At 46.6% G+C, this 26,553-nt stretch overlaps 2 protein-coding genes across 2 annotated transcripts; both read left to right on the top strand.

Moving 5' to 3' along the window:
• Positions 1-9,451: 9,451 nt before the first annotated feature.
• LOC306948794 (uncharacterized protein) lies at positions 9,452-23,074 on the top strand (the record flags this gene model as incomplete). Its single annotated transcript, XM_079538491.1, is given in 11 exon segments — positions 9,452-9,479; positions 9,816-9,907; positions 10,003-10,104; positions 10,300-10,424; positions 10,583-10,610; positions 10,614-10,951; positions 11,175-11,288; positions 11,404-11,522; positions 11,681-12,377; positions 22,206-22,428; positions 22,640-23,074. Coding segments are annotated over 11 exon segments (2,301 nt in total).
• Positions 23,075-23,333: 259 nt separating this feature from the next.
• Positions 23,334-26,263, top strand: LOC306948793 (PHD finger protein 7-like; the record flags this gene model as incomplete). Its single annotated transcript, XM_079538490.1, has 8 exons — positions 23,334-23,361; positions 23,698-23,789; positions 23,885-23,986; positions 24,182-24,306; positions 24,465-24,833; positions 25,057-25,170; positions 25,286-25,404; positions 25,563-26,263. 8 exons carry the CDS (start codon positions 23,334-23,336, stop codon positions 26,261-26,263), a joined length of 1,650 nt encoding a protein of 549 aa, XP_079394616.1.
• Positions 26,264-26,553: the final 290 nt, after the last annotated feature.

Here is a 26,553-nt window from a genome sequence, read left to right as displayed (position 1 = left end):
ATATCATCTTATTTTGTTATGTTGTCCTGAAAGTATATAATATCAAAGGCAGTACTGTCAACACTGGCAATGAGATAATTATTTCTAAATTTTGTCCTTTACAGAAGGTTATACACATATTTGCATATTTTCAAAGAAATGCTTTGCTTCCATGAATGTCCTACATTTTCAACGTTGTCTAAGGCAAACAGTATCAGAATTTTGCAACTTTTTCAAGCTGGCAAATCTAATTTAAATTTATTTTTCCACATTAATCAGACAGGTAGACAGAGCATGAAAATATTGTTTCTTCCAGTAGTTCACAGCATCTCTGAATCCTATTTTCCCTCACATTGAGAGATTTTTTGTTATTGGGAGCTAGGATGTGCTGTTTCTTGTAGCACAAGGTTTTTATTTTAAGGAAGGAAGAATCCAAATATAGAGAAGGAAACTATTTAGTACATAGTGAAATAGTGTTTGTGTCAAGAATTTGATAAGGAAAGACATAAAAATAGTAACAGGAGTGGTCACAGTATTAAGGAGGGTAACACGAGTAAAGGCAAAGGTGAAGGGAAGTATGGTTCAGAGAGATGTAAAACAAGCAAAATACAAGAGTAGGCACTTAAACTTCACAAACAAGATTAAAGGATTTAGAGACAGACATGAAAAATAACAATGAGACATTATTCATTGTACAATCATTTTACAATGATTTTACTTCCATCATTTTAAATGAAACAGGGTGAGGAGGTGACATGGCATAAGATAAAGATTATTCTAAAGCAGCTGAGAAAAGGGAAAAGAGGCTTTAGAATAATTTCGGAGGATAATATAAAGGAATGTGAGGCAAGGCAGACTCATGGAAAGGAGAAAAGCCTTTAGTAAGATTGTTGTTCCAGTAGAGAAAGCAAAGTGAAGGCAGAAATGTAGTTAGTTAGAGAAGATGTAAAGAAAAGCCTTCATCACAAGATAAATAAGACAGCAGTAGAAACTGTGGGATAGATGTCAGAAATGAGTTTGTAGAAAGAAACATGGGAATTAAAAAATACAGTGTAAATTTGGAATTAGAGTCAGAGATTAAATCCTTTGCACTGAACAAATTCAACAGCATAAATCAGCAAAAGAAATAATTTAGCGACTTTCAGTAAAATAATTTCTATTTACCCTAATTAATTATGCTTAGGAAAGCATCCGAAATAATTTTAAACTACTGTACAAAAACTGTTGGTAGGTAAATAAAACTTAATGAAATAATCTTTTCCACGTATAAGGTTACACAGTGAGCAAAAGGATAGGACACAGCTCAAATGACGTACACAGTGGTCTGACCATGAACCGTGTGTCCACAGATTAATATTCATTGTCAGCCTGTCAGCCACTTCTGTGTCAGTACCATCATTTTCTGCAACAGTGCTGGAGGCAGGAGCTGTTGCTAATATGGAGACTTCTGTGCAAGGACTGCAGGATTTTGCTGTTGGATGGCACTGGAGAAGATATGCTTTTGCAAGAAAAGCATGATTGCTGTTCACCCCCAAGGGTAGATTCAACCCAAGACAAAATACTCATTCAATTGTAGTATTCTTTCAGATGAAATTTAAAAAATTTTTCATTGACCTTCAAGAAAAAGTTAAGAAAAGAGCAAAACGTGGCAACATGGCAACTTCAGAACAAGGACTTTATTCTCTCCAGTATTAATCAAGAAAAGTAACACTCAAATGCAGAATTGAGCTCAATTTCTTGAACAAGAGTTCCATATCCAATTTCGGACTTGCTTCCCATTCACTACTTTTAAAGCAGAAATCAAATTTAGGAGCCCTACACCAAAGTTACAGAATGAATCACTGAAAGAATATGAGTAAGGTAATATGAAGACCTATATTGCTTGAAATATCTCTTGCCTTTGAGTGCCTGCCTTTCCAGTTACTCTGTGAGGAACTTTAATGGCCTTTATTTTTCCAAAGTGCTGATAGCCTTTCCTTTGAAATACCAGACCTCTTAAAAGTAATTCAAGTGGGCCTTTTAAAAAATCTCCTGTTCTTTACTGAAAAGTTCTTTTGAACACAAGAGAGTTTTTATATGTCATTCTCCCATCTCTATGATCGTAGGGGAAGATTTCTTTTGCCTTCAAGTTTAGGTTTTTATTTGCAAAAGTTTGTCACATGAAGATTTAACAAATATATATATGTACTCTCAGGTTTTGCTTACTAAAGGAACAATTTAATTGATTTTCAGCACAATTTGTTTTGGTTTAGTTTTGTTTTCTCTGGGAAAAGTCTAACAGGTACTAATAAAGCTGAAACTTGAGAGCTAGAAACATTCCCCAGCTCTGCTTATCTGCTCATCAGCTGTTCCTGAGGGCAGATATGTAACATGTGTCTATTATTGTGTGAAATGGCATATACTTTACAGGGAAGAAAACTTGTCATTGAGAAGATACGAGAATCAAAACAGAAATGACATTACCAGAATATGCTACATCAATAATCACTAACTCAGTACTGAAAATCAAATGAATGAAAATCCTGTAATTGTTACAGAGCCAAACGATTAAAAACAGATTTGTTACAGAGTATCAGTAATACAACATTTTTAACAGTTAAAAAGATTTTTAAAGTCATTTTTCCATCCTTTCAGTCTGGAAGTGGTCCATATGATTGCTGGTTAAAAATAAATAAATAAATAAATCCATCAAAAAAATTCAAATTTTTTGTTTGAGTGTTTTTCTGATATATGTACTCACTGATGTTTGGGCTTTTTATGTAATTGTGAGGTCATTTTTAATCGTTTTTGCAATACATAAGACATATTGTGGTTTCTGGAGATCCATTAAAGATTTGTTTTTCCATTCTGCAATTTTAATTGCCATATTAGCCATTCACCATAGCTGGTACATACATGAGATCACAAACTTACTATTAAATGGATGTGATTTTTTTTAATACAAGTTTCTCATTTTTTTCTAACAATGATAAAAATATTATGTTCCCGGAAGATCTGAGCTGTAAAACGAGGCTATGATGGACAGGGAGGAGTTGCAAAACCCTCACAGACAGAAATATTCCCAGTTTAATCTCAATTAGCAGATCCAGATTGGTTTAACACTTATTGAACTTGACTGAAAGTCTGCAACCTGCTTAAATTTGCACAGTGAAACCTCAGGACAACTCAAGTCATACAAATGCTACAGAGAAAACATTATCAATTATGTGACTGATATATCGTATGTACTATATGACCAGAATGAACAAGAGTACTAAACATCCCCAAATTAATGTTTCCCTTTAAAATTCAGTACAGAGAAAGGGACATAATTACCTCTATTATTTTTCAATTTACTTCTATAATTCAATAGAAGTGGAAAATGGATATCTCACCTGACTTTCAGAAAATGCAGAGTTAAGCAATTCTACCCTTCAGTTAACAGTTGCTATTCTATTCTCAAGTCTTTCTGTGCAGCTGCTGTGTGCATGTTATTCAACATAGCTGAATAACAGAGATGTATTTCTTTCCTGGAAATACAAGAATGCCCCCTACTGATGAAATAATCATTATCTTTAGCCAAAGTTTCTGTTATGGCTAAATTCAGACTGGAAATCACAAGGAGACCCCACAGAAGAAAAAAAAAAGAATATCATATTTTATCAGCTAAATCAATATTCAATCAAAAATCAGAGGTGGAACTTTAATTTTTAAATTTTGGGAACAAGAGCCTTTTCACTCTGGCTTCTGAGTACTTCTACTGCCACCCTGCAAAAATAGCATTTAATCAAATAGCTGTAAGTTATGGCTCATTAAAAGCAAATGTTGAGCCAACACTTTGCTACAAAGTAAGTCACTTGGTGGAAAAAAATGCAGTCCAGCAAACTCACAAGTAAAGTAATCTTGAGGAAAATTATTCTTTTTCATATAGTAATCCAATGTATACATATGAGGATGATAGAAGAAGGTCTGGGGAAAGAAGAAAGTAAATTAAGTGCTGAGTTTGGAAGCATCCCATCAAGCTCATGTGCTAAACTTATGAAAAAAAAGGATTATGAATTTTTCCTTAAACTCTGACAAATGATAAAAATGCTTGAAAACTGAGCTGCCACAGAAGTGCACATCTTTTCTTCTTTTTAATATAAAGGATGCCTTAGGCAAGCTGGTCCTTCAATAAATTGTCTGCAGTTAAGTGACAGGAATAGACAGTTTGTGTTTAACATGACCAACTATTCTATTTCAAAATGTATCACATTCATCACATTTATAGTTTAAAATGTGATGTATTCTTGAATGCTGGATTAAAAAAAATAAATAGGCTACCTGTAATTTCAGGTTAATGTTAAGGATATGAATGAACTCTATATTTTAAAAATTAAAAATAATTTAAAAAAAAAAGAGAAAAAAGAAAAGGGAAAGGGAAAGGGAAAGGGAAAGGGAAAGGGAAAGGGAAAGGGAAAGGGAAAGGAAAAGGAAAAGGAAAAGGAAAAGGAAAAGGAAAAGGAAAAGGAAAAGGAAAAGGAAAAGGAAAAGGAAAAGGAAAAGGAAAAGGAAAAGGAAAAGGAAAAGGAAAAAAAGGAAAAGAAGAAGAAAAATGGTGGGTTTTCTTGGTCAGAAATTCAAGGAGTTGTTGCAGCTCTCATGTCAGGAAAACGGCTTGAAGCAATGCAACATATCATCCTGATTATACAAAACACTACAAAATATTCAAGGCCATTCATATTTTCTCCAGTCATACAATCCAATACACAACTTCTCATCTATGCAAATAATCTTTTAATGATGAATAATATTTACTACCCTACAGATATGCAAAATGCTTCTCTCCTAAACCTTAAGCTGTATGCTGGAAAAGGACAACAGACTTTGAGACATTTCCTTGAAGACTACAGCTTTCTTCCTTGTAGATTCTTTGGCAGAAATTGATGGAGCTGACTGAAGAGCTCCTTCAAAATTTATTCTTACAATCAAAGAAAAACAAAAGCTTCTTTCACACAAGTGTTTCTTCTACTGGAAAACAAATATTTCATTTATTACTAAATTTAAATTTCCCTACTTTTTTCCTGTTTTCTTATGGTTGTTTTTTGTTCAACTTTCTTCAGCGGGGAAAAGAAAAAGAGCAGAGCCTATTTTCTTTCCTCCTTTTTTTTTTTTTTTTTTTTTCTTTTTTTTTTTTTCTTTTTTTTTTTCCCACTGAAAGAAGAAATAACCCATAGAAAACATGCTACAGCATAGAAAACTTTAGGGTATTTTCATTCCAAGTAGATTTTTTCCCCCAGTCATTCTGGTAACTGGTTAACCAGGGGGAGAACTGGAAATTGGTTTTGTTGTGTTTCAAGCCCTGCGCTCAGGCTTTTTCATGCAAAGCTCCACTCAGGACAGCCCTCTGCTTTTCTAATTCTCTGTCTGGAGAAGCAGTAAAAATGAAAGTAATCATCACTCATCTGATCCAAGCCTTGTTTTATGAACAAATATTTGCTGTGCTGCATTTTATTCAATCATATCCCAGTTCTTTTTCATGCTCAACTAATAAGACCAATAACAATGACACTGAAACATTATTAGCACACCTCCAACTATCTGCAAATATTATTAGGCTGTGTTCCTACTCTACGCCCTCAATATTACCCTTAAGAAAATTCTCTGAACTTCAACAAATTGTAGAAAATAGCTTGAAGAAAAAATGAGTCAGTAATGAAGTACAAGTACTTTCTGTGACAATATGATCAGTCTACTGCTATCGTTTCCAGTCATTAAAAAATAAAAATAAAAAAAGTTTAAAGAAATTGTTATTCAAGTTGGAAATACTTATTGTGCTATCTGAGATTTTGGTTACAGTTTTTTCCCTGTTAGTGTTATTAAGCTTCATGTTCAAGCAGCTTTAGAGAGGAACTGTATATTACCTTAAGTGCCAATGAATTAAGCACTGATAATGTTTTAACATGGGTTGACTGGTTTACTTAGCACCTGTGCGATTAACTTCAGAAAAGAAAATCAGACAGGTCTGTGACAGATAATTATATGCCTGCATGCATGAAGATACATGCCTAATGTTTTAAGTTGAGGGTTCAACAGCTACTTTTGTCCTAAAAAAATGTAGATATGAGTGTTTATTTCCCAGTCTGTAGAATGAGGACAAAAGCAGACATAAAAAACACTATATGTCATTATCACTATTTTTACTGTAATTTAAGTCTAGTTAAAGTGAGGTGATTAATCATGACCTCAATTTTCCTCAGGATTTTTATACTGCTTTCCATCCTAAAGATAGTGTAAATAAGAAATGCAAAAGAAATGCTTATTTCAGAAGTCTGACATCCATTCACATTTGTCTTCTATTGGTTTTCACTTTGACAAAGCAAATCATCATACAAATGCACTGTTTTGTTACCTGTATAAATCCACTGGAATAAGAAGACCAAAAAATACAGAGATAGCATCATTCTACACTCCCAATGTGATTCAACAGCAAAAAAAAAAATGCTGGCAGGTAGTGTCAGCTTTGGCTCCAGATCAGGAGACGTGGCAACCAAGAAAAGCTAACAGACTGTATCTGATCTTTATTTTTACAATGTTAGTAAAAGTTTGTGCACTAATCCAAGCCTATCTTTGATGTAAGAGATAGCTTATGTATCAATATAACAAATATCTCTCTCTAGCAGCTTAAAAATTTGCTCTGCTTTCTGTAAAATAATATGAAATATATGAAAGAAAATAGACTGTTCAGGAGTGTAAACTGAACCAAGTTCTGTTTTCACAGCAACATGCAAACATGAATCAAATCCACTTGACTGATTTTATTTGTAGTAGCAAAGCAGGTCACAGGGAACTACACCTGCATAAAGCAGACAACTGTGTATCACAAGGGTGCTGCACTAAGCAGAGCCTTAATCAGCCTTCGCAAGCCACACTATAACTGTACAAAACATCCTTGTAACTAGCCTTTCCCAGTGCAGATTAATCCTTATTAAAGAAGTCTAAATCATTCATACACATTTGCATAATGTCTGTTGACACTTTCAGAATTAAGTTTTAAAGAGAAAGAAATAAAGATTCTATGCAATGACCCAACTATGTGGCACCTTGTGGATCTTTGGCATCCTCAAAATCCTACCCATCTGTTAGAGAATTATTCTGGACATTCAACAAGGTAAACTCAACAAGCAGATGGTGCCTGATGATACCTGATTGTAAAATGCAAATAACTACATTCCAAAAAAAGATCTCCAAAAAGAAAGCACCAAAAAATTACTTGATAGAAACCACTCGAAAAACATACCACTTATTCATCTTTTTTGGCAAGACAGAGACTCAAATTTCTGGGAACTCTATTTAGTACCAGAATTACTGGACAGCATGGTGTAAATAAACACAGAAGAAACAAAAAATAAATAAATAATGTCCACTCATAGCTGAAAATGACTTGCACACTGAGGAAACTTACCTAGGAAGACAATCAGAACCAGCAATTCCCAGCAATTTTAAGCTACTGGGGAGAATAAGGAAATCTTTAATCCTTTTAAGACGTATATATTGACATTATTTCCGCAGCACATATCGAGGCAAAGTTATGTTTGCTTGTATTACATGGATTTCCAAGGAACACGGCCCACCAGACCTTTCAGGAGCCCAAAAATGAGCCGTTGCACAGAGGCACTGTCCCGTTTGACAACAGTAACGGGAATAACTGAGTGCAGCAGCTGCCTTACACAGCACGAGTCACTGCCAAGGGTGGCACATGAACTTGTGGCATATGTATGTTAATATTCACATGTAGAAATTACAAAACAGAAATATAAAATGAGTAACAAATGACTTTGCACATTCAAAGCTTCAGTCCTAACTTTAACAGGTGCTTTCCACTACAGAAATTCAGTATTCACGGCACGGCTTTGGAGGAGAAGAAAAAACATACAGCAAGAAAGGTCTTCCAACTCTGTCACTGCAAACATAACACGTTCACTCTAAAATAAAATCAGGAGGAGTGCAACTCATTTAACAGAACCAATTAAATTCCATTATTTATTAAATGTTCTGTTCCTTGGGTGAAACAGAGATGAAAGGTTTCTTGGGTGAAAAAGGATGGAGGAAGAGTGTGTGCATAAACGCCAGAATGTGCTGGGTCTTTTAGCCACTGCCTATTTAAAAAGAAAAAATCTCAGGAGAATATTTCACCAAATAGGTTGGGAGCTTACTGATGCTTTATTTTTCTTACCAAAACATTTTCCTTATCAAGATTTCCTGCTTATTTGTTCTAAGAACTCTACGACAAGTTCCCTGCAGTCTCGCTGTTCTTATAACATAGCTGCTACCATAAATGCACAATTTTTAAGTCATAGTGAAGGTTGCTTTGCTCCTTTTCAAGAAAACTTTGCCTTGCACATAGCCCACAGCAACTAACAGAAATCATGAACACCGCTTGCAGCTCTGAAGCTTATGAACGTGAATTCCTACGCGTTAGGAAGTCAAGAAAGAAATATGAACATCTCCACTGTGTGCCCAAAGCACTGAACGAGAGGAAACAAGGATTGGGAAACCGCACCGGGTTCACTGGCTGTGCCACAGCAATTGAGTCTTCCCAAGGTCTCGTATGTGTATTGCAGTGAAAATCCAGCACCCAACAAGTAGAATTTGCAGCTCTGTGCAGCGCTAAAGCACGCGTGTCCAACCCACTGGCTTGCCAGAGCCATATTGAATGAAGAAGAATGAAGGAGGTCTTTGATCGCATATAAAATACGCATTACAGTTCGGTTACACAGGAAAAAAGCTGTTCTGATTTTTAAGTTGTTTTTATTAAAGCATTCCGCTTGTGTCAGGAGTGTACGTGTGTCAAGCAGTTCCTGCAGCAGCACAAACACACCTGTTCCCACCGGGGCACTGATCAGGGAGAAGTCCAGCCCCCAACCCCAGAAGCGAGGCCCCACTGCCCTTAACCGCGCTTCTGCTGCAGGCCCGGGTCCTGAGCACGGCCATTCTCTGCTGCCAATGAAGAGCACGGCTGCCCTAGGGTGGTTCCAGGGCTGCAGCCGTGCCCGAGGGACAGACAGCTCCACTGGCACGGGGATCATTGGCAGCAGGTGGAGGGAAGCGATCCTTCCTCCTGCAGCATGGCCAACACTCGGCCCCTCGGTCTGCGCAGAGCCCACGCCTTCCTGCTTGGGTATCCAGGGCCCCCACCTTCACCCGCCAGGTGGTGACTGTGTCACAGTGGGTGCCAGGGAGCGGCCACTGTGACCCATGGGGCTGCGAGCAGAACAAAGGCTGCCAAGCTCAGAACCTGCGTCAGTGTGACTTGGTGAGGTGCGGAGAGGGCAGGGAGGAAAGGGCTGCCTGAGGCTGATAGCGGGAGGAAGGCTCCCACCCCCCTGTGCCCTGTGCTGTCAACTCACCCTTGTCCTGCTTCTCCCTCAGAGTTGGCAGAGGAGTGTGCAGAGGAGAAAGCTCAGCGTTGCCGGAGCAGGAACTCTGCAAGTGCTCGCTGTCGATGTGCGCCATGGAGGCTCCCAACTGGACGGAGCCAGGTGAGAGCCAAGCATCCCTACTCACAGCTCCCCATCACCAGGCAGAGGGGTGTTGGGGCTCTGCCTGTGGCTGAGAAGGGAGGCAGGCGTGGGCAGGGACTCCCCAGCCACTGTGGGCAGGGTGGGCCCCTCTGCGCGTTGGCCGGGGTGGCCTCGCTTGGGCCGTCCGTGGCTGTCTGCTGGGGCCGACAGCCTGCAATACCCCCCTTGCCCTGCACAGCCTGCAGTCCTACCCCTCATCCATCAGGGCAGGCACAGAGCAGGCCCCTGGGCACAGCCCTCAGGGACAGCTGGCCCTGCACCACACAGTCACTGCTTTTGCTCTCTCCTCTCCAGCGTGCATGCTGTGCGGCCAGACAGATGCTGACCCAGACATCTGTGGGCTCAAGCACCTGGACTCTGGGATATGTGCCCATGCATTCTGTATGGTGAGTGCCCCTGGGGCTCCTTCTTTTCACCTTCCTCCAAGCAATGGTTCCTTCCTTCCTGTCCTCACACGATCCTGCTCTTTTCTCTCAAACAGGCATTTTCCAACGGCCTTCTCCAGCAGGCAACTAGAGTGAACACGACTGCTGAGGTGTCCCCTGAATACGTCCAACGCGTAATCCAGGAGGCAGCGCAGAAGGTGAGGACCTGACCGAGCAGGCTGGTTTGGGCCAGGGGAGGCTCCTCAAGCTCAGCCTGGTCCCGAGGAAGCAATCCTGGCCCTTCCAGCCAGCTCCAGTGCCTGCATGCTCTGTCCTGAGCCCTGCCCACAGGTGCAGGGCCAGCCACAAAGGCGCTGAGCCTGCTCCTGATGGCACTGCTCTGCTCTTTCCAGCACTGCTTCGTTTGTGGCGAAACGGGGGCCCCCATCACGTGTGCAGAGACGGGCTGTGAACTGAGTTTCCATCTGCCCTGCGCCCGGGTGGGTGAATGTGTCACCCAGTATTATGGAAACTACAGGTAAGGACAACCCCTGTTGGCAATACCAGCCAAGGAAGTGAGCAACCCCCTGTGACTGCTCTCATTAGCCTGCAGAGCCAAGGCCCGGGGCTCCCTCCCATTCCTCTGCCCTCCGCACAGCTCTTCTCACCTTGCCCATCCCTTTCGTCTTCCCCCAGTTCATTCTGCCAGAAGCACAGCCCTAAGTAGGCTGCGGAGGCGACTCCAGAGCAGAACACCAACTGCATTATCTGCATGGAGCCAGTGGAGGACAACAAGTCCTACAGCACCCTGGTGTGCCCAGCCTGCAAACACGCCTGGTTCCACCGGGCCTGTGTCCAGGTAGGAGCCCTCCCCTACACCAGCGGGCAAGCTGCAGCAGGCAACCCGCAGCACCTGAGCCTGCTCCCGCTCCCACTGATGACTGTGTTTCTGCTACAGGGACAGGCCATCCGTGCGGGAATTAACTGCTTCCAGTGCCCCCTCTGCAGAGATGCGGATGCCTTCCTCTCTGACATGCTCATCATGGGCATCCGAATCCCACTCAGGTTGGTGTTTTTCTGCCGGCTCTTGAGAATCAAGGGCACAAGAGCTGCGCCTGCCCAGGGACGGCTCCGGCAGGCCTGGCCCTTTGCTGCCCGTGACCCCAGGCTGCCCTCAGCTTCAAGGAGAAGCTGCAAACGGGCTCGGAGTGCAAGAGCAGGGCTGCTCTGCAGCAGCCTCAGTCCAGGGGCAGCAGGAGCTCATTGCATTTTCTCCTTTCTCTGGCAGTGGACCAATGTGGGAGGACGGCAATGCATACGCATCGCTGGGAGTGAGACACGGGCGCTGTGATGCCACCGAGTGCCTTTGTCCACAGGGCAGGGAGCAGGCAGAGGGAGAGGGGTGAGTTAGCTCAGCACCCCTCGGGGGCTACGCGTGGGATCTCAGGCTAGGGGAACAAGCACTCCTTCCCTTGATGCACTTTGTCCTCACAGCCACAACCCCTTTGTTTTCCCAGGCCCTGGGAGATGCTCCTGTGCAGCTCCTGTGCTGCAGAAGGCACTCACCGGTGCTGCTCCCAGCTGAGCAACAGCGCGGACGAGTGGGAGTGCCAAGCCTGTGCTGGCGTGGGCACCGGTAAGAGGCAAATAGCCATGTGGGGGCCAGGCAAGGCCTGGCAGCGGGTGCCCGAGGCAGCCTTGCCAAAGTCTCTCTGGCCCAAGCTGGATGGCAGCCTGGCCCTCGCCGGGGCTGGAGGCCCACCCTGCTGACCTTCCTGACTTTCCCCCTTACAGCCTCCAGTGTCAACTCAGAGGTCACCGGCCCCAGCACCGCCAGCCAGCAAGGACTGCTGCCATCCAACAGCTCCACTGCACCCGAGAGCAGCAGCTCCAGCACTGCCAGCCAGGCAGCATCAGGGCCTGGTCACAGTTCCCAGGTGCCTGACAGCGGCAGCCAGTCCAGCCAGCCTGGGACAGGCCAAAGCCATGCTGCAGCTCCATCGGGTGCAGCTGAGAGGTGCACCCCAACATCGGCCGGTCAGAGGGCACCACGGTCCTCAAGGGCTTCCCGAGCAGCCGGCAGCCGCAGGTCCGGGCAGGGAGAGCGGAATCGGACACGAAGCCGCTCCCCAATCCAATCTCAGGCGCCACGTTCCAGCAGCCATCCCCAAAGGCGCTCTGGGAGGAGCCACGCACCTGCTCCAATGGCTGAGAGTGGCTCCCCACGCTACACCAGACGGGGAGCACTGGGGTCGTCAGGGGATGCCCCAGCGGCTGATGGAAGAAGCCAGCCCAGGCAGCTAGTGCAGGCCCAGACACGAAGCCGTTCCCCTGTGGAACGTCGGCCTGCACAATCCCGGGGCCAGCTCCAAAGACACCTCAGGAGCCAGTCCAGGCGACGAAGGCCAGCCCAGGTGCAAAGCCGCTCCCGGGCACATCGGGCCACGAATCCCCGCAGCTGGCCCCAAAGAGGCCGCAGGACTAGCCGCATGTGAGCCCCGTGTGCTGGCTCATTTTGCTGACAACACCTTACGCAAGATTCCAAACAGTGCCAGATGTCATTCCATTCAATGATAATAATCTCAAAAATGTCTTAAAATAAACTCAAAAAAAATTTACAAAAAAAAATTGTCTATGCCTAACGTATTATGAGTTATAGTTCAAGAGAAAAAAAATAAATAACGTAAGAACGCTGCATCCTTTTTTCTTCCCATGGCTACTACCCACAATGATGGCAGAAAGAATCATATAGACCATGGTGAAAGCACTATTCAGAAAGACCAGAAACAGTGAATTACAGTTATGCAAGCACATCTTTCAAAAAAATATTTATTGCATTAAGTACCAGAATTACGACTGCTGTCAATTTAACTTAATGCAGAGCTCAAAGACTGAATTTATCAAGTATCTTACAATGCCACAGGAGCAGCTGGATGTGAACCCCATGTGCTGGCTCAGAGGTCCTCAGAGGTCAGCACAATAGAAACTGGAGTTCTCTTAGACGTTTCTTAGTGCCGTTCTCCTGTGCCTTTCCCAAGGTGGGATGCATTTGGGGCTGGAACCCCAGGGTACTCTTCTCCCTTGCACATATCCCTTCCATACTTTCCTTCCCATGGCTGGGTCTAGGCAGAGCTGCGTTTCAGCCCCAATTCCATTGGGGCTCAACGTCTCCAATGCCCGCAGGCCAAGACCAGGCTAGCAGGGGCATCTATGTTCTGGCAATGCTTATGGCCTTGGGGCTGTCACTGTGTCCATGGCATGGAAGTCACCTCCCCCAGCAACCAGCTGCGGGCTGAGCCAGGGCCTGCCTGGGTTCTCCTTCTGCGCTGCTGCAGTGCCAGAAGCTCTGAGTGGTGGTTCTGCTTTGAGTGCCTGAACCACTAATTTCTGTCCCAAAGTCATTTTGTCTATCAAGCCTCCTGTATGAGTCCCGTAGGCCCCCTTTAGGTACTGGAAGGTCACTATGAGGTCCCCTTGAGTGCCTTCTCCAGGCTGAGGAGCCACTACTTTCACAGCCTGTCCTAATAGGGAAGATGCTTCAGCCCCCTGATGATCTCTCTGGCCCTCCTCTGGTCCTGCTCCAATGTCCCTCTTCTATTGGGGGCCCCAGAACTGGACATGGTACTCCAGGTGGGGTCTCACAAGAGCAGAGTAGAGGGGCAGAATCCTCTACTACTCTATTGCTCCTCTATGAGCAGCTCTGTTCCTGCCACTGCTTGTACACACGATGGCCACCCGTTATCTACTTGACCCAGTTGTCTAGAGCAATATTCCACCGGCCTCTCCCAGGACTCAGTGTGCTCTTTTAGCACTTCCAGTACAATGTGGTGCCTTTTGTGCACATGTCATTCAAGAGGCTTTTCCAGATTGGGAAGTGCCAGAGCAGCTTTCAATTGGATAAAGGCAGTTTGGCATTCTGGTGGATTCTATTCCAAAAATTCTCCTTCTCCTTTAACAGCTGACGCACACAAAGGTTTCACAATCAGTCCATAATTTGGTATGCACATCAACACCATCCTGCCATACTCGACGTAAGAAAGTGCGCCGTTCCTGTTTTGGCTTTGGCTCTGGTGTTTGATGCACTGCCTTCTTTCTCTCGGTCTCCAAGCTTCAATATCCCTGAGTGATGATAAAACATATATACATCACAGGCTGTGATTTCTTCTTCAGTGAAGAAGAATTGTTTTGAGTTGCATGCACCATCCATAATATAGCTAATGCGTGTAACCAACAGAGTCTTCATACATTCCATTGCAGAATGTATTGAGGTCAACTGATAATGGTGTCACAAATATTCCAAAAAATCAACCATTTTTTCGGCACTCTTGAAACCCGTTCTCAAATTCCTTAGTCAAAACGGAAAGCACAGGTGCATATTTTTGGCTGTTTGTGGGACTGTGTTTATCCACTGTATCAAAATTCATAAAATGATTCGCCATGATTTGAGTTCGCAACACAGTGCACCCTGCCTCCTGGTTACAGCCCAGCCAGTACTGATCGCACACCAGTGTTTGGGCACAGGTGAACAGTTAGTGCTCTGAATGTGCGACCTCCCAGGCTTTTCTGACTACCTGGTCTGTATGTCTATATCACTTTCCAATATTCTTTAAAATATCCCTTCTTTTTTTCATCACTGTCAAAATGAACGCTACAGACAAATAGCCGTAAGCTGGCATAGACAATGGAAGTCATCTGCAATAATACTGGACATTTCTATTTGCGTTTAATTGATGGATTCGTAACCGAGGCGACTTCACCACAACTGTTGCGGCTTGGGCAGTTCTGAGGAGGCACATATGATTTGGGGCCTGGCTAATGCTTATCGGGCCTTATTCAATACTATCCTGGAGAGAGAGAGAGCTTCTGAAATTGACCCCTTATTCTACATCACTACATCATGCTTAACACATGGGATTACAGACTGCACTCCCCCAACATCAAATTCCCTTGTGGTACACACTGAACATCCCCGTTTTTCTGCATCACCCACCAGGTGGACCCAGGTCCCTGGGCAAAGACAGTTCCGCGAAGAGGTTTGCCCTTCCCAGAAGCAGGAAAAACCCAAACTGCTTTTCCTAACATGTTCTTTACATGTACTACAGGGACCTTATCTCCCTCTACAATATGTAGGGAGCTGGATTGGGTAGGACCATCTCGACTGATTGATCCTCTGGTGTTAACCAGCCAGGTGGCTTCTGCCAAATGCTTCTCCCAGTGTTTAAATGTTCCGCCACCCATTGCTTTCAACATGGTTTTTAACAACCCGTTGTAGCGTTCGATCTTACCAGAGGCTGGTGCATGATAGGGGATATGATAAATCCACTCGATGCCATGTTCTCTGGCCCAAGTATCCACAAGTGAATTTTTAAAATGAGTCCCATTATCTGACTCAATTCTTTCCGGGGTGCCATGTCGCCACAGGATTTGCCTCTCCAGACCTAATATGGTGTTTCGGGCGGTAGCATGGGGTACTGCATATGTTTCGAGCCACCCGGTTGTTGCCTCCACCATGGTGAGCACATAATGCTTACCATTGCGAGATCGTGGCAAAGTGATATAATCAACCTGCCATGCCTCCCCATATTTGTACTTTTGCCATCGCCCTTCCTCCCAGAGAGGTTTCATCCTCTTAGCTTGTTTAATTGTGGCGCATGTATCACAGTCATGAATGATTTGTACAATGGCATCCATAGTTAAGTCCACCCCTCGGTCTCTGGCCCATTTGTATGTTGCGTCTCTCCCTTGATGACCTGAGGTCTCATGGGCCCACCGAGCTAAAAATAACTCACCCTTGTTCTGCCAGTCCAGGTCTATTTGAGCCACCTCAATTCTGGCAGCTTGGTCTACCTGATGGTTATTTCGCTGATCTTCTGTAGCTCTACTCTTGGGCACATGAGCATCTACATGACGCACCTTTATAACCATATTTTTTGTTCGGGTAGCAATATCTTTCCATAGGTCAGCAGCCCAAATAGGCTTGCCCTTTCTTTGCCAATTATTTTGCTCCCACTGCTGTAACCACCCCCATAAGGCATTTGCTACCATCCATGAATCAGTGTAGAGATAGAGCATTGGCCACCTCTCCCGTTCAGCGACATCTAAGGCCAGTTGGACAGCCTTTACCTCTGCAAATTGGCTTGATTCTCCTTTCCCTTCGGTGGCCTCTGCAACTTGTCGTGTGGGGCTCCACACAGCAGATTTCCATCTGCGATGCTTTCCCACAATACGACACGATCCATCTGTGAACAGGGCATATTTCTTTTCATTCTCTGGTAATTCATTGTATGGTGGGGCTTCTTTAGCACGAGATACATCTTCTGCTGGTGGTGTTCCAAACTTTTTACCTTCAGGCCAGTCCATGATGACTTCTAGGATTCCTGGACGGCTGAGGTTCCCCATCCGTGCTCGTTGTGTAATCAGTGCAACCCACTTACTCCAAGTGGCATCAGTAGCATGATGGGTGGAAGGAACCTTTCCCTTGAACATCCAGTTCAGCACTGGCAGTCGAGGTGCCAGAAGGAGCTGTGTTTCAGTACCGACTACTTCGGAAGCAGCCCGAACCCCTTCATACGCAGCTAAGATCTCCTTTTCAGTTGGAGTGTAGCCCTCCTCCGACCCCCTGTAGGCTCGACTCCAGAATCCCAAGGGTCGGCCTCGGGTCTCTCCTAAGGCTCTTTGCCACAAACTCCAAGTGGGGCCTTTCTCTCCAGCAGCAGTGTAGAGGATGTTCTTCACATCCTGTTCCATCCGTACTGGCCCCAGGGCCACAGCACGGGCTATCTCTTGTTTAATCTGCTCAAAAGCCTGCTGCTGCTCAGGACCCCACACAAAATCATTCTTCTTCCGTGTCACCTGATAAAGTGGGCTTACAATGAGGCTGTAGTTTGGAACATGCATTCTCCAAAAACCCACTACACCCAGAAACGATTGTGTCTCTTTCTTATTAGTGGGGGGAGACATGGCAGTGATTTTGTTGATCACATCTGTCGGGATGTGACGACGGCCATCTTGCCACTTTATGCCTAGGAACTGAATCTCCTGGGCAGGTCCTTTCACTTTGCTTCGCTTAATAGCAAAACCAGCACGGAGAAGGATCTGGATTATTTGCTCTCCTTTCTCAAAAACTTCCTTTGCTGTGTTGCCCCACACAATGATGTCATCAATGTACTGTAAGTGCTCAGGAGCACCTCCCTGTTCCAGTGCAGCTTGGATCAACCCATGGCAAATGGTTGGACTATGTTTCCACCCCTGGGGCAAACGGTTCCAGGTATACTGAATGCCCCTCCATGTGAAAGCAAACTGTGGCCTACATTCTTTGGCCAAAGGAATGGAGAAAAAGGCGTTAGCAATGTCAATGGTGGCATACCACTTAGCTGCTTTTGACTCCAGTTCGTATTGGAGTTCTAACATATCTGGCACAGCAGCACTCAATGAGGGTGTAACTTCATTCAGGCCACGGTAGTCCACCGTCAGCCTCCATTCTCCACTGGCTTTACGCACTGGCCATATGGGGCTGTTAAAAGGCGAGTGAGTTTTGCTGATCACTCCCTGATTCTCTAATTGATGAATTAACTTCTGAATGGGGAGCAAGGAATCCCTGTTGGTGCGATACTGCCGTCTGTGCACCGTTTTTGTAGCTATCGGTACCTGTTGCTCTTCCACTTGTAGCAACCCCACAACAGATGGATCTTCTGATAGGCCAGGCAAAACAGATAACTGCTTAACACCTGTGTCTACAGCAGCTATTCCAAAGGCCCATTGATACCCTTTGGGATCCTTAAAATATCCCCTTCTGAGGTAATCAATACCAAGTATACATGGAGCCTCTGGGCCAGTCACAATAGGGTGCTTTTGCCAGTCTCTACCAGTGAGGCTGATTTCGGCCTCCAACATAGTCAGTTCTTGGGAACCTCCTGTCACCCCATGAATATAAATTGATTCTGTCCCTTGGTGACTCGAGGGCATTAGAGTGCACTGTGCACCAGTATCCACCAGGGCCCTATATTTTAGTGATTCTGATGTGCCAGGCCATCTAATCCACACAGTCCAATAAACTCTATTATCCCTTTCCCCCCCCTGGCTGGGGGCAGGGCCCCTCTATTTGTTACCTCCGTTGTCTGCAGCAACTGGAGCAATCACCTTTCTGGAGAAGTTCACCTTGGTGGTTGATCTGTCTTGTAATTCTTTTACCCGTGCTTGAAGTGCTGGAGTAGGTTGCTTATGCCACTTCTTCATATCTTCTCCATGGTTGCGTAGGTAATGCCACAAGGCAAAACGTGACGTGGTCTTACTGTTGTCACTTGTTCGAGCAGGAGGACGTCTTCTTTTGATAGCTGAGACGTTGGATGACACTGACTGGGAGGAAATCAAGTTGATTAGCCCCTCAAGTAGGCTGTTTTGGGAATTCTGTTCCTCATTGGATGTATCTGTTACCACCATGTATTCATCGGCATCAGGCACGATTGATAGTTTACCTATTATATCTTCTTGTTTGTTCTCCATTCTGTCCAGCTTTTCAGCTACTTTTTCAATGGCTGAAACACAAGCTCGTAGAGGGCTTAAATGTAACTCAAAGTCTTGAAGTTTATTAAGCAACTCATTTATAAGGGGTCTTCTTTCCCCTCTGCCATACATAGCTGCAAATGTACTGGCGTACCTTTCTGGTGCAGTCTTTGTGAATGTACGCCACATGTTTGGTGTACACCTGGCTCTCTCGGGATCATGCTCTTGGTCTGGCTCATCAGGAATGAAATCGGGGCTATGTAGTGTTTCCACCACAGCACATTCTCTCAAATAACGGATGCCTTCTTCCATATCAGCCCATTTCTTCTTCTCAGGCATCAGATCGTCTTTGAAGGGGTATCTTTCTTTTACAGCTAACAACATCCGCTTCCAGAGGGTGAAGGCCTGGTTCTGGCATGTACTAATACCTCTGTCAATGGCTGAGTCCCTAGCAATGCCACCCAGTTGGCGAGCTTCTCTACTATCTAGCCACACACTGTTGGCCCCATTGTCCCAGCATCGAAGTAACCAAGTAGCAATAGGCTCATTTGGGTGGCGTGAGAAGTCTTTTCTCAGACTTCGAATTTCATTCATTTTCAGAGATCGATCAACAAAGGTAACAATATCTTGCTCACCTCTTGCTCTTCCAGGACTTCTTGCCCTTGTAGGTGTTGGTGACCGTGGTCTTACTGAGGGCCCCTCCCCTGGACTCAGAGGTGCTTCTCTTGGCCCTCGGAGCCACTCCTCTGGACCTCTTTCCTCCTCTTTTTTCTCTTCTAACTGAGTCGAGATTCGCTTTGTTTTCCGTCCTCTTACAGGGGCAACTGACATCGATTGTGGTGCCTCCTGTGGTTGATCAGGTTGGTCAGTTCCAATGCTCTCATCCTCCAGTTCAGCTTGGAGCTTGTTTCGTTCGATTATGACAGTATCTAGCTCAGATTGGAGGGTGTGTTGTTGAGATTGAAGATTGTCGAGCTTGGATTGCAGGGAGTCTCTCTCAATTCGGAGGGCATCTCTCTCAGATCGGAGGTTTTTCCTCTGGAGCAGGAGACTCTCTCGCTCATTTTGAACTTTTTCCCTGAGACTCTCCCTTTCAATTTCAGAAGCTCTCTCTCTCTCCAGGATAGTATTGAATAAGGCCCGATAAGCATTAGCCAGGCCCCAAATCATATGTGCCTCCTCAGAACTGCCCAAGCCGCAACATTCCTGCCTTAAATAGCTGTTTAGACTCTCGGGGTCTTTCAGGTGTTCTGGAGTAAAGTTCCATGAGACTGAAGATTTCCATCTGTCTAAAGTCTTTCCCAGACCTCTCCACACTCCCTGCCACTCAGTATTCTCTGGTTTTGGGGAGGACATGCTCAAAATATAATAAATACTAATACTGAGCGAAATGATGAGCAATACATTCAGGGAGATTAGTAATGCGACTAGGTGTTCATTCAAAAACTGCATTACAGGCTGAAAGGTGAGACTGGAAACCTTAAAAAATCCCAGTCCTGTAAAATTGACAGCTGTCTCCGGAATTGTAAGCCACATTGTACGAACGTGCCAGGTCCATATTTCCACCCATGTTTTCAATTGATTGTATATGCCGATTGCTCCATAGAGCAAGGTGGCCAGCTTAATTAATGCCCAGTATGTTTTGAGCATTAGGAAAGAAGAGGCAGCAGCGTGCAGCCCTTTAAGAGTCAGTTTCACTACAGAAAGCATTTTTTTTTTTTTTTCTTTTTTTTCTTTTTTTTACAGAGGCAAGATAGTAAAGCTCAGAGTTTACAAATATCCTACGATACTGGCAGTCCGCCTGGAGTTCTCAAGGTCACGTTTTCAGAGAGTAGTGGTAAAACAGATAAGCTTTCCCAACGGAACTCTCCGAGAGCAGAGAGTCCAAACAGCTAGAAAGCAACTGTTGCCCGCATTCTCCACCAAAAATGTCAACGGTTTATGGGCTGGTCCGGCCCAGTTCCGTGACCAGCAGGGTGGAGGGATCTGCGGATCCGCGCCTCTGGGAAAGGGGAAGCAGGGGACCCCAAAATACTTGAAAACAACAGCACTAATCTGAGGTGGAACAAATGATTTTACTAAATATAGTATTAGTAAAATACAATGAGAGAGAGAGAGAGAATCTGTTTGAATTGTATAGACCTCACCACAATGCTGGGGTGAGAAGTGCAGTCCAGTTGAGTGACTGAAGTACAGACGGCAAAGTGCAGATGGCGAAGCGCAGGCAGCGAAGCACAGATAGCGAAGCGCAGACAGCGAAGCGCAGGCGAAGAAGAAGGATCAGGTGACCTTGCATGGAGTTATATCCCCTTGCTGACCGCAAAGCCTCCTGGGGAAATGCAGTTCTTCTCCGTCGGACGAACATTCGGCAGATATCAAACCCCACCCCCAGTACATTACATGATGTTATGGTGTGGAATACTGATGACCAAAAATCATAAAACCATGACAACAACACATTAGATCCTACACCACGACTAAGTATCTTAAGGTCAAGCAGCTTGATGCATGGATTTTTAAACACATCAAATAACTTAACCTAGACAGTTCTCTGCTACCATTTTGCTGACAAGAACTTACGGAACATTCAAAACCGTGCTAGAAGTCATTCAGTGATAATCAACTCAAAAATATCTTAAAATTAACTCAAAAAAAATAAAAAACAAAATAAACTGTCTATACCTAAAGTATTATGAGTTACAGTGCAGTGCGGGGGGAGGCGGTGGGGAGAAGAGAGAAAATAAAGAATGTAAGAATGCTACATCCTCTTTTCTTCTCATGGATACTAACAGTAATGGTGGCAGAAATAATCATATAGAACCGTGGAGAAAACACTATTCAGAAAGACCATAAACAGTCAATTCCAAATATGTAAGCAAATCTATGTAAAAACAATCAAAACAACCAAACAATCAATTCCCAGCAATTTTAAGTTATTGGGAAGAAAAGAATATGGAAGTCTTTAATCCTTTTAAGACGTATATATTGACATTATTTCCGCAGCACGTATCGAGGCAAAGTTATGTTTGCTTGTATTACATGGATTTCCAAGGAACACGGCCCACCAGACCTTTCAGGAGCCCAAAAATGAGCCGTTGCACAGAGGCACTGTCCCGTTTGACAACAGTAACGGGAATAACTGAGTGCAGCAGCTGCCTTACACAGCACGAGTCACTGCCAAGGGTGGCACATGAACTTGTGGCATATGTATGTTAATATTCACATGTAGAAATTACAAAACAGAAATATAAAATGAGTAACAAATGACTTTGCACATTCAAAGCTTCAGTCCTAACTTTAACAGGTGCTTTCCACTACAGAAATTCAGTATTCACGGCACGGCTTTGGAGGAGAAGAAAAAACATACAGCAAGAAAGGTCTTCCAACTCTGTCACTGCAAACATAACACGTTCACTCTAAAATAAAATCAGGAGGAGTGCAACTCATTTAACAGAACCAATTAAATTCCATTATTTATTAAATGTTCTGTTCCTTGGGTGAAACAGAGATGAAAGGTTTCTTGGGTGAAAAAGGATGGAGGAAGAGTGTGTGCATAAACGCCAGAATGTGCTGGGTCTTTTAGCCACTGCCTATTTAAAAAGAAAAAATCTCAGGAGAATATTTCACCAAATAGGTTGGGAGCTTACTGATGCTTTATTTTTCTTACCAAAACATTTTCCTTATCAAGATTTCCTGCTTATTTGTTCTAAGAACTCTACGACAAGTTCCCTGCAGTCTCGCTGTTCTTATAACATAGCTGCTACCATAAATGCACAATTTTTAAGTCATAGTGAAGGTTGCTTTGCTCCTTTTCAAGAAAACTTTGCCTTGCACATAGCCCACAGCAACTAACAGAAATCATGAACACCGCTTGCAGCTCTGAAGCTTATGAACGTGAATTCCTACGCGTTAGGAAGTCAAGAAAGAAATATGAACATCTCCACTGTGTGCCCAAAGCACTGAACGAGAGGAAACAAGGATTGGGAAACCGCACCGGGTTCACTGGCTGTGCCACAGCAATTGAGTCTTCCCAAGGTCTCGTATGTGTATTGCAGTGAAAATCCAGCACCCAACAAGTAGAATTTGCAGCTCTGTGCAGCGCTAAAGCACGCGTGTCCAACCCACTGGCTTGCCAGAGCCATATTGAATGAAGAAGAATGAAGGAGGTCTTTGATCGCATATAAAATACGCATTACAGTTCGGTTACACAGGAAAAAAGCTGTTCTGATTTTTAAGTTGTTTTTATTAAAGCATTCCGCTTGTGTCAGGAGTGTACGTGTGTCAAGCAGTTCCTGCAGCAGCACAAACACACCTGTTCCCACCGGGGCACTGATCAGGGAGAAGTCCAGCCCCCAACCCCAGAAGCGAGGCCCCACTGCCCTTAACCGCGCTTCTGCTGCAGGCCCGGGTCCTGAGCACGGCCATTCTCTGCTGCCAATGAAGAGCACGGCTGCCCTAGGGTGGTTCCAGGGCTGCAGCCGTGCCCGAGGGACAGACAGCTCCACTGGCACGGGGATCATTGGCAGCAGGTGGAGGGAAGCGATCCTTCCTCCTGCAGCATGGCCAACACTCGGCCCCTCGGTCTGCGCAGAGCCCACGCCTTCCTGCTTGGGTATCCAGGGCCCCCACCTTCACCCGCCAGGTGGTGACTGTGTCACAGTGGGTGCCAGGGAGCGGCCACTGTGACCCATGGGGCTGCGAGCAGAACAAAGGCTGCCAAGCTCAGAACCTGCGTCAGTGTGACTTGGTGAGGTGCGGAGAGGGCAGGGAGGAAAGGGCTGCCTGAGGCTGATAGCGGGAGGAAGGCTCCCACCCCCCTGTGCCCTGTGCTGTCAACTCACCCTTGTCCTGCTTCTCCCTCAGAGTTGGCAGAGGAGTGTGCAGAGGAGAAAGCTCAGCGTTGCCGGAGCAGGAACTCTGCAAGTGCTCGCTGTCGATGTGCGCCATGGAGGCTCCCAACTGGACGGAGCCAGGTGAGAGCCAAGCATCCCTACTCACAGCTCCCCATCACCAGGCAGAGGGGTGTTGGGGCTCTGCCTGTGGCTGAGAAGGGAGGCAGGCGTGGGCAGGGACTCCCCAGCCACTGTGGGCAGGGTGGGCCCCTCTGCGCGTTGGCCGGGGTGGCCTCGCTTGGGCCGTCCGTGGCTGTCTGCTGGGGCCGACAGCCTGCAATACCCCCCTTGCCCTGCACAGCCTGCAGTCCTACCCCTCATCCATCAGGGCAGGCACAGAGCAGGCCCCTGGGCACAGCCCTCAGGGACAGCTGGCCCTGCACCACACAGTCACTGCTTTTGCTCTCTCCTCTCCAGCGTGCATGCTGTGCGGCCAGACAGATGCTGACCCAGACATCTGTGGGCTCAAGCACCTGGACTCTGGGATATGTGCCCATGCATTCTGTATGGTGAGTGCCCCTGGGGCTCCTTCTTTTCACCTTCCTCCAAGCAATGGTTCCTTCCTTCCTGTCCTCACACGATCCTGCTCTTTTCTCTCAAACAGGCATTTTCCAACGGCCTTCTCCAGCAGGCAACTAGAGTGAACACGACTGCTGAGGTGTCCCCTGAATACGTCCAACGCGTAATCCAGGAGGCAGCGCAGAAGGTGAGGACCTGACCGAGCAGGCTGGTTTGGGCCAGGGGAGGCTCCTCAAGCTCAGCCTGGTCCCGAGGAAGCAATCCTGGCCCTTCCAGCCAGCTCCAGTGCCTGCATGCTCTGTCCTGAGCCCTGCCCACAGGTGCAGGGCCAGCCACAAAGGCGCTGAGCCTGCTCCTGATGGCACTGCTCTGCTCTTTCCAGCACTGCTTCGTTTGTGGCGAAACGGGGGCCCCCATCACGTGTGCAGAGACGGGCTGTGAACTGAGTTTCCATCTGCCCTGCGCCCGGGTGGGTGAATGTGTCACCCAGTATTATGGAAACTACAGGTAAGGACAACCCCTGTTGGCAATACCAGCCAAGGAAGTGAGCAACCCCCTGTGACTGCTCTCATTAGCCTGCAGAGCCAAGGCCCGGGGCTCCCTCCCATTCCTCTGCCCTCCGCACAGCTCTTCTCACCTTGCCCATCCCTTTCGTCTTCCCCCAGTTCATTCTGCCAGAAGCACAGCCCTAAGCAGGCTGCGGAGGCGACTCCAGAGCAGAACACCAACTGCATTATCTGCATGGAGCCAGTGGAGGACAACAAGTCCTACAGCACCCTGGTGTGCCCAGCCTGCAAACACGCCTGGTTCCACCGGGCCTGTGTCCAGGTAGGAGCCCTCCCCTACACCAGCGGGCAAGCTGCAGCAGGCAACCCGCAGCACCTGAGCCTGCTCCCGCTCCCACTGATGACTGTGTTTCTGCTACAGGGACAGGCCATCCGTGCGGGAATTAACTGCTTCCAGTGCCCCCTCTGCAGAGATGCGGATGCCTTCCTCTCTGACATGCTCATCATGGGCATCCGAATCCCACTCAGGTTGGTGTTTTTCTGCCGGCTCTTGAGAATCAAGGGCACAAGAGCTGCGCCTGCCCAGGGACGGCTCCGGCAGGCCTGGCCCTTTGCTGCCCGTGACCCCAGGCTGCCCTCAGCTTCAAGGAGAAGCTGCAAACGGGCTCGGAGTGCAAGAGCAGGGCTGCTCTGCAGCAGCCTCAGTCCAGGGGCAGCAGGAGCTCATTGCATTTTCTCCTTTCTCTGGCAGTGGACCAATGTGGGAGGACGGCAATGCATACGCATCGCTGGGAGTGAGACACGGGCGCTGTGATGCCACCGAGTGCCTTTGTCCACAGGGCAGGGAGCAGGCAGAGGGAGAGGGGTGAGTTAGCTCAGCACCCCTCGGGGGCTACGCGTGGGATCTCAGGCTAGGGGAACAAGCACTCCTTCCCTTGATGCACTTTGTCCTCACAGCCACAACCCCTTTGTTTTCCCAGGCCCTGGGAGATGCTCCTGTGCAGCTCCTGTGCTGCAGAAGGCACTCACCGGTGCTGCTCCCAGCTGAGCAACAGCGCGGACGAGTGGGAGTGCCAAGCCTGTGCTGGCGTGGGCACCGGTAAGAGGCAAATAGCCATGTGGGGGCCAGGCAAGGCCTGGCAGCGGGTGCCCGAGGCAGCCTTGCCAAAGTCTCTCTGGCCCAAGCTGGATGGCAGCCTGGCCCTCGCCGGGGCTGGAGGCCCACCCTGCTGACCTTCCTGACTTTCCCCCTTACAGCCTCCAGTGTCAACTCAGAGGTCACCGGCCCCAGCACCGCCAGCCAGCAAGGACTGCTGCCATCCAACAGCTCCACTGCACCCGAGAGCAGCAGCTCCAGCACTGCCAGCCAGGCAGCATCAGGGCCTGGTCACAGTTCCCAGGTGCCTGACAGCGGCAGCCAGTCCAGCCAGCCTGGGACAGGCCAAAGCCATGCTGCAGCTCCATCGGGTGCAGCTGAGAGGTGCACCCCAACATCGGCCGGTCAGAGGGCACCACGGTCCTCAAGGGCTTCCCGAGCAGCCGGCAGCCGCAGGTCCGGGCAGGGAGAGCGGAATCGGACACGAAGCCGCTCCCCAATCCAATCTCAGGCGCCACGTTCCAGCAGCCATCCCCAAAGGCGCTCTGGGAGGAGCCACGCACCTGCTCCAATGGCTGAGAGTGGCTCCCCACGCTACACCAGACGGGGAGCACTGGGGTCGTCAGGGGATGCCCCAGCGGCTGATGGAAGAAGCCAGCCCAGGCAGCTAGTGCAGGCCCAGACACGAAGCCGTTCCCCTGTGGAACGTCGGCCTGCACAATCCCGGGGCCAGCTCCAAAGACACCTCAGGAGCCAGTCCAGGCGACGAAGGCCAGCCCAGGTGCAAAGCCGCTCCCGGGCACATCGGGCCACGAATCCCCGCAGCCGGCCCCAAAGAGGCCGCAGGACTAGCCGCATGTGAGCCCCGTGTGCTGGCTCATTTTGCTGACAACACCTTACGCAAGATTCCAAACAGTGCCAGATGTCATTCCATTCAATGATAATAATCTCAAAAATGTCTTAAAATAAACTCAAAAAAAATTTACAAAAAAAAATTGTCTATGCCTAACGTATTATGAGTTATAGTTCAAGAGAAAAAAAATAAATAACGTAAGAACGCTGCATCCTTTTTTCTTCCCATGGCTACTACCCACAATGATGGCAGAAAGAATCATATAGACCATGGTGAAAGCACTATTCAGAAAGACCAGA

The sequence above is a fragment of the Tetrao urogallus genome (assembly GCF_951394365.1).
Source record: "Tetrao urogallus genome assembly, chromosome: 7".
Classification (NCBI taxonomy): domain Eukaryota; kingdom Metazoa; phylum Chordata; class Aves; order Galliformes; family Phasianidae; genus Tetrao; species Tetrao urogallus.
This window is presented reverse-complemented; position numbering and strand designations above follow the sequence as displayed.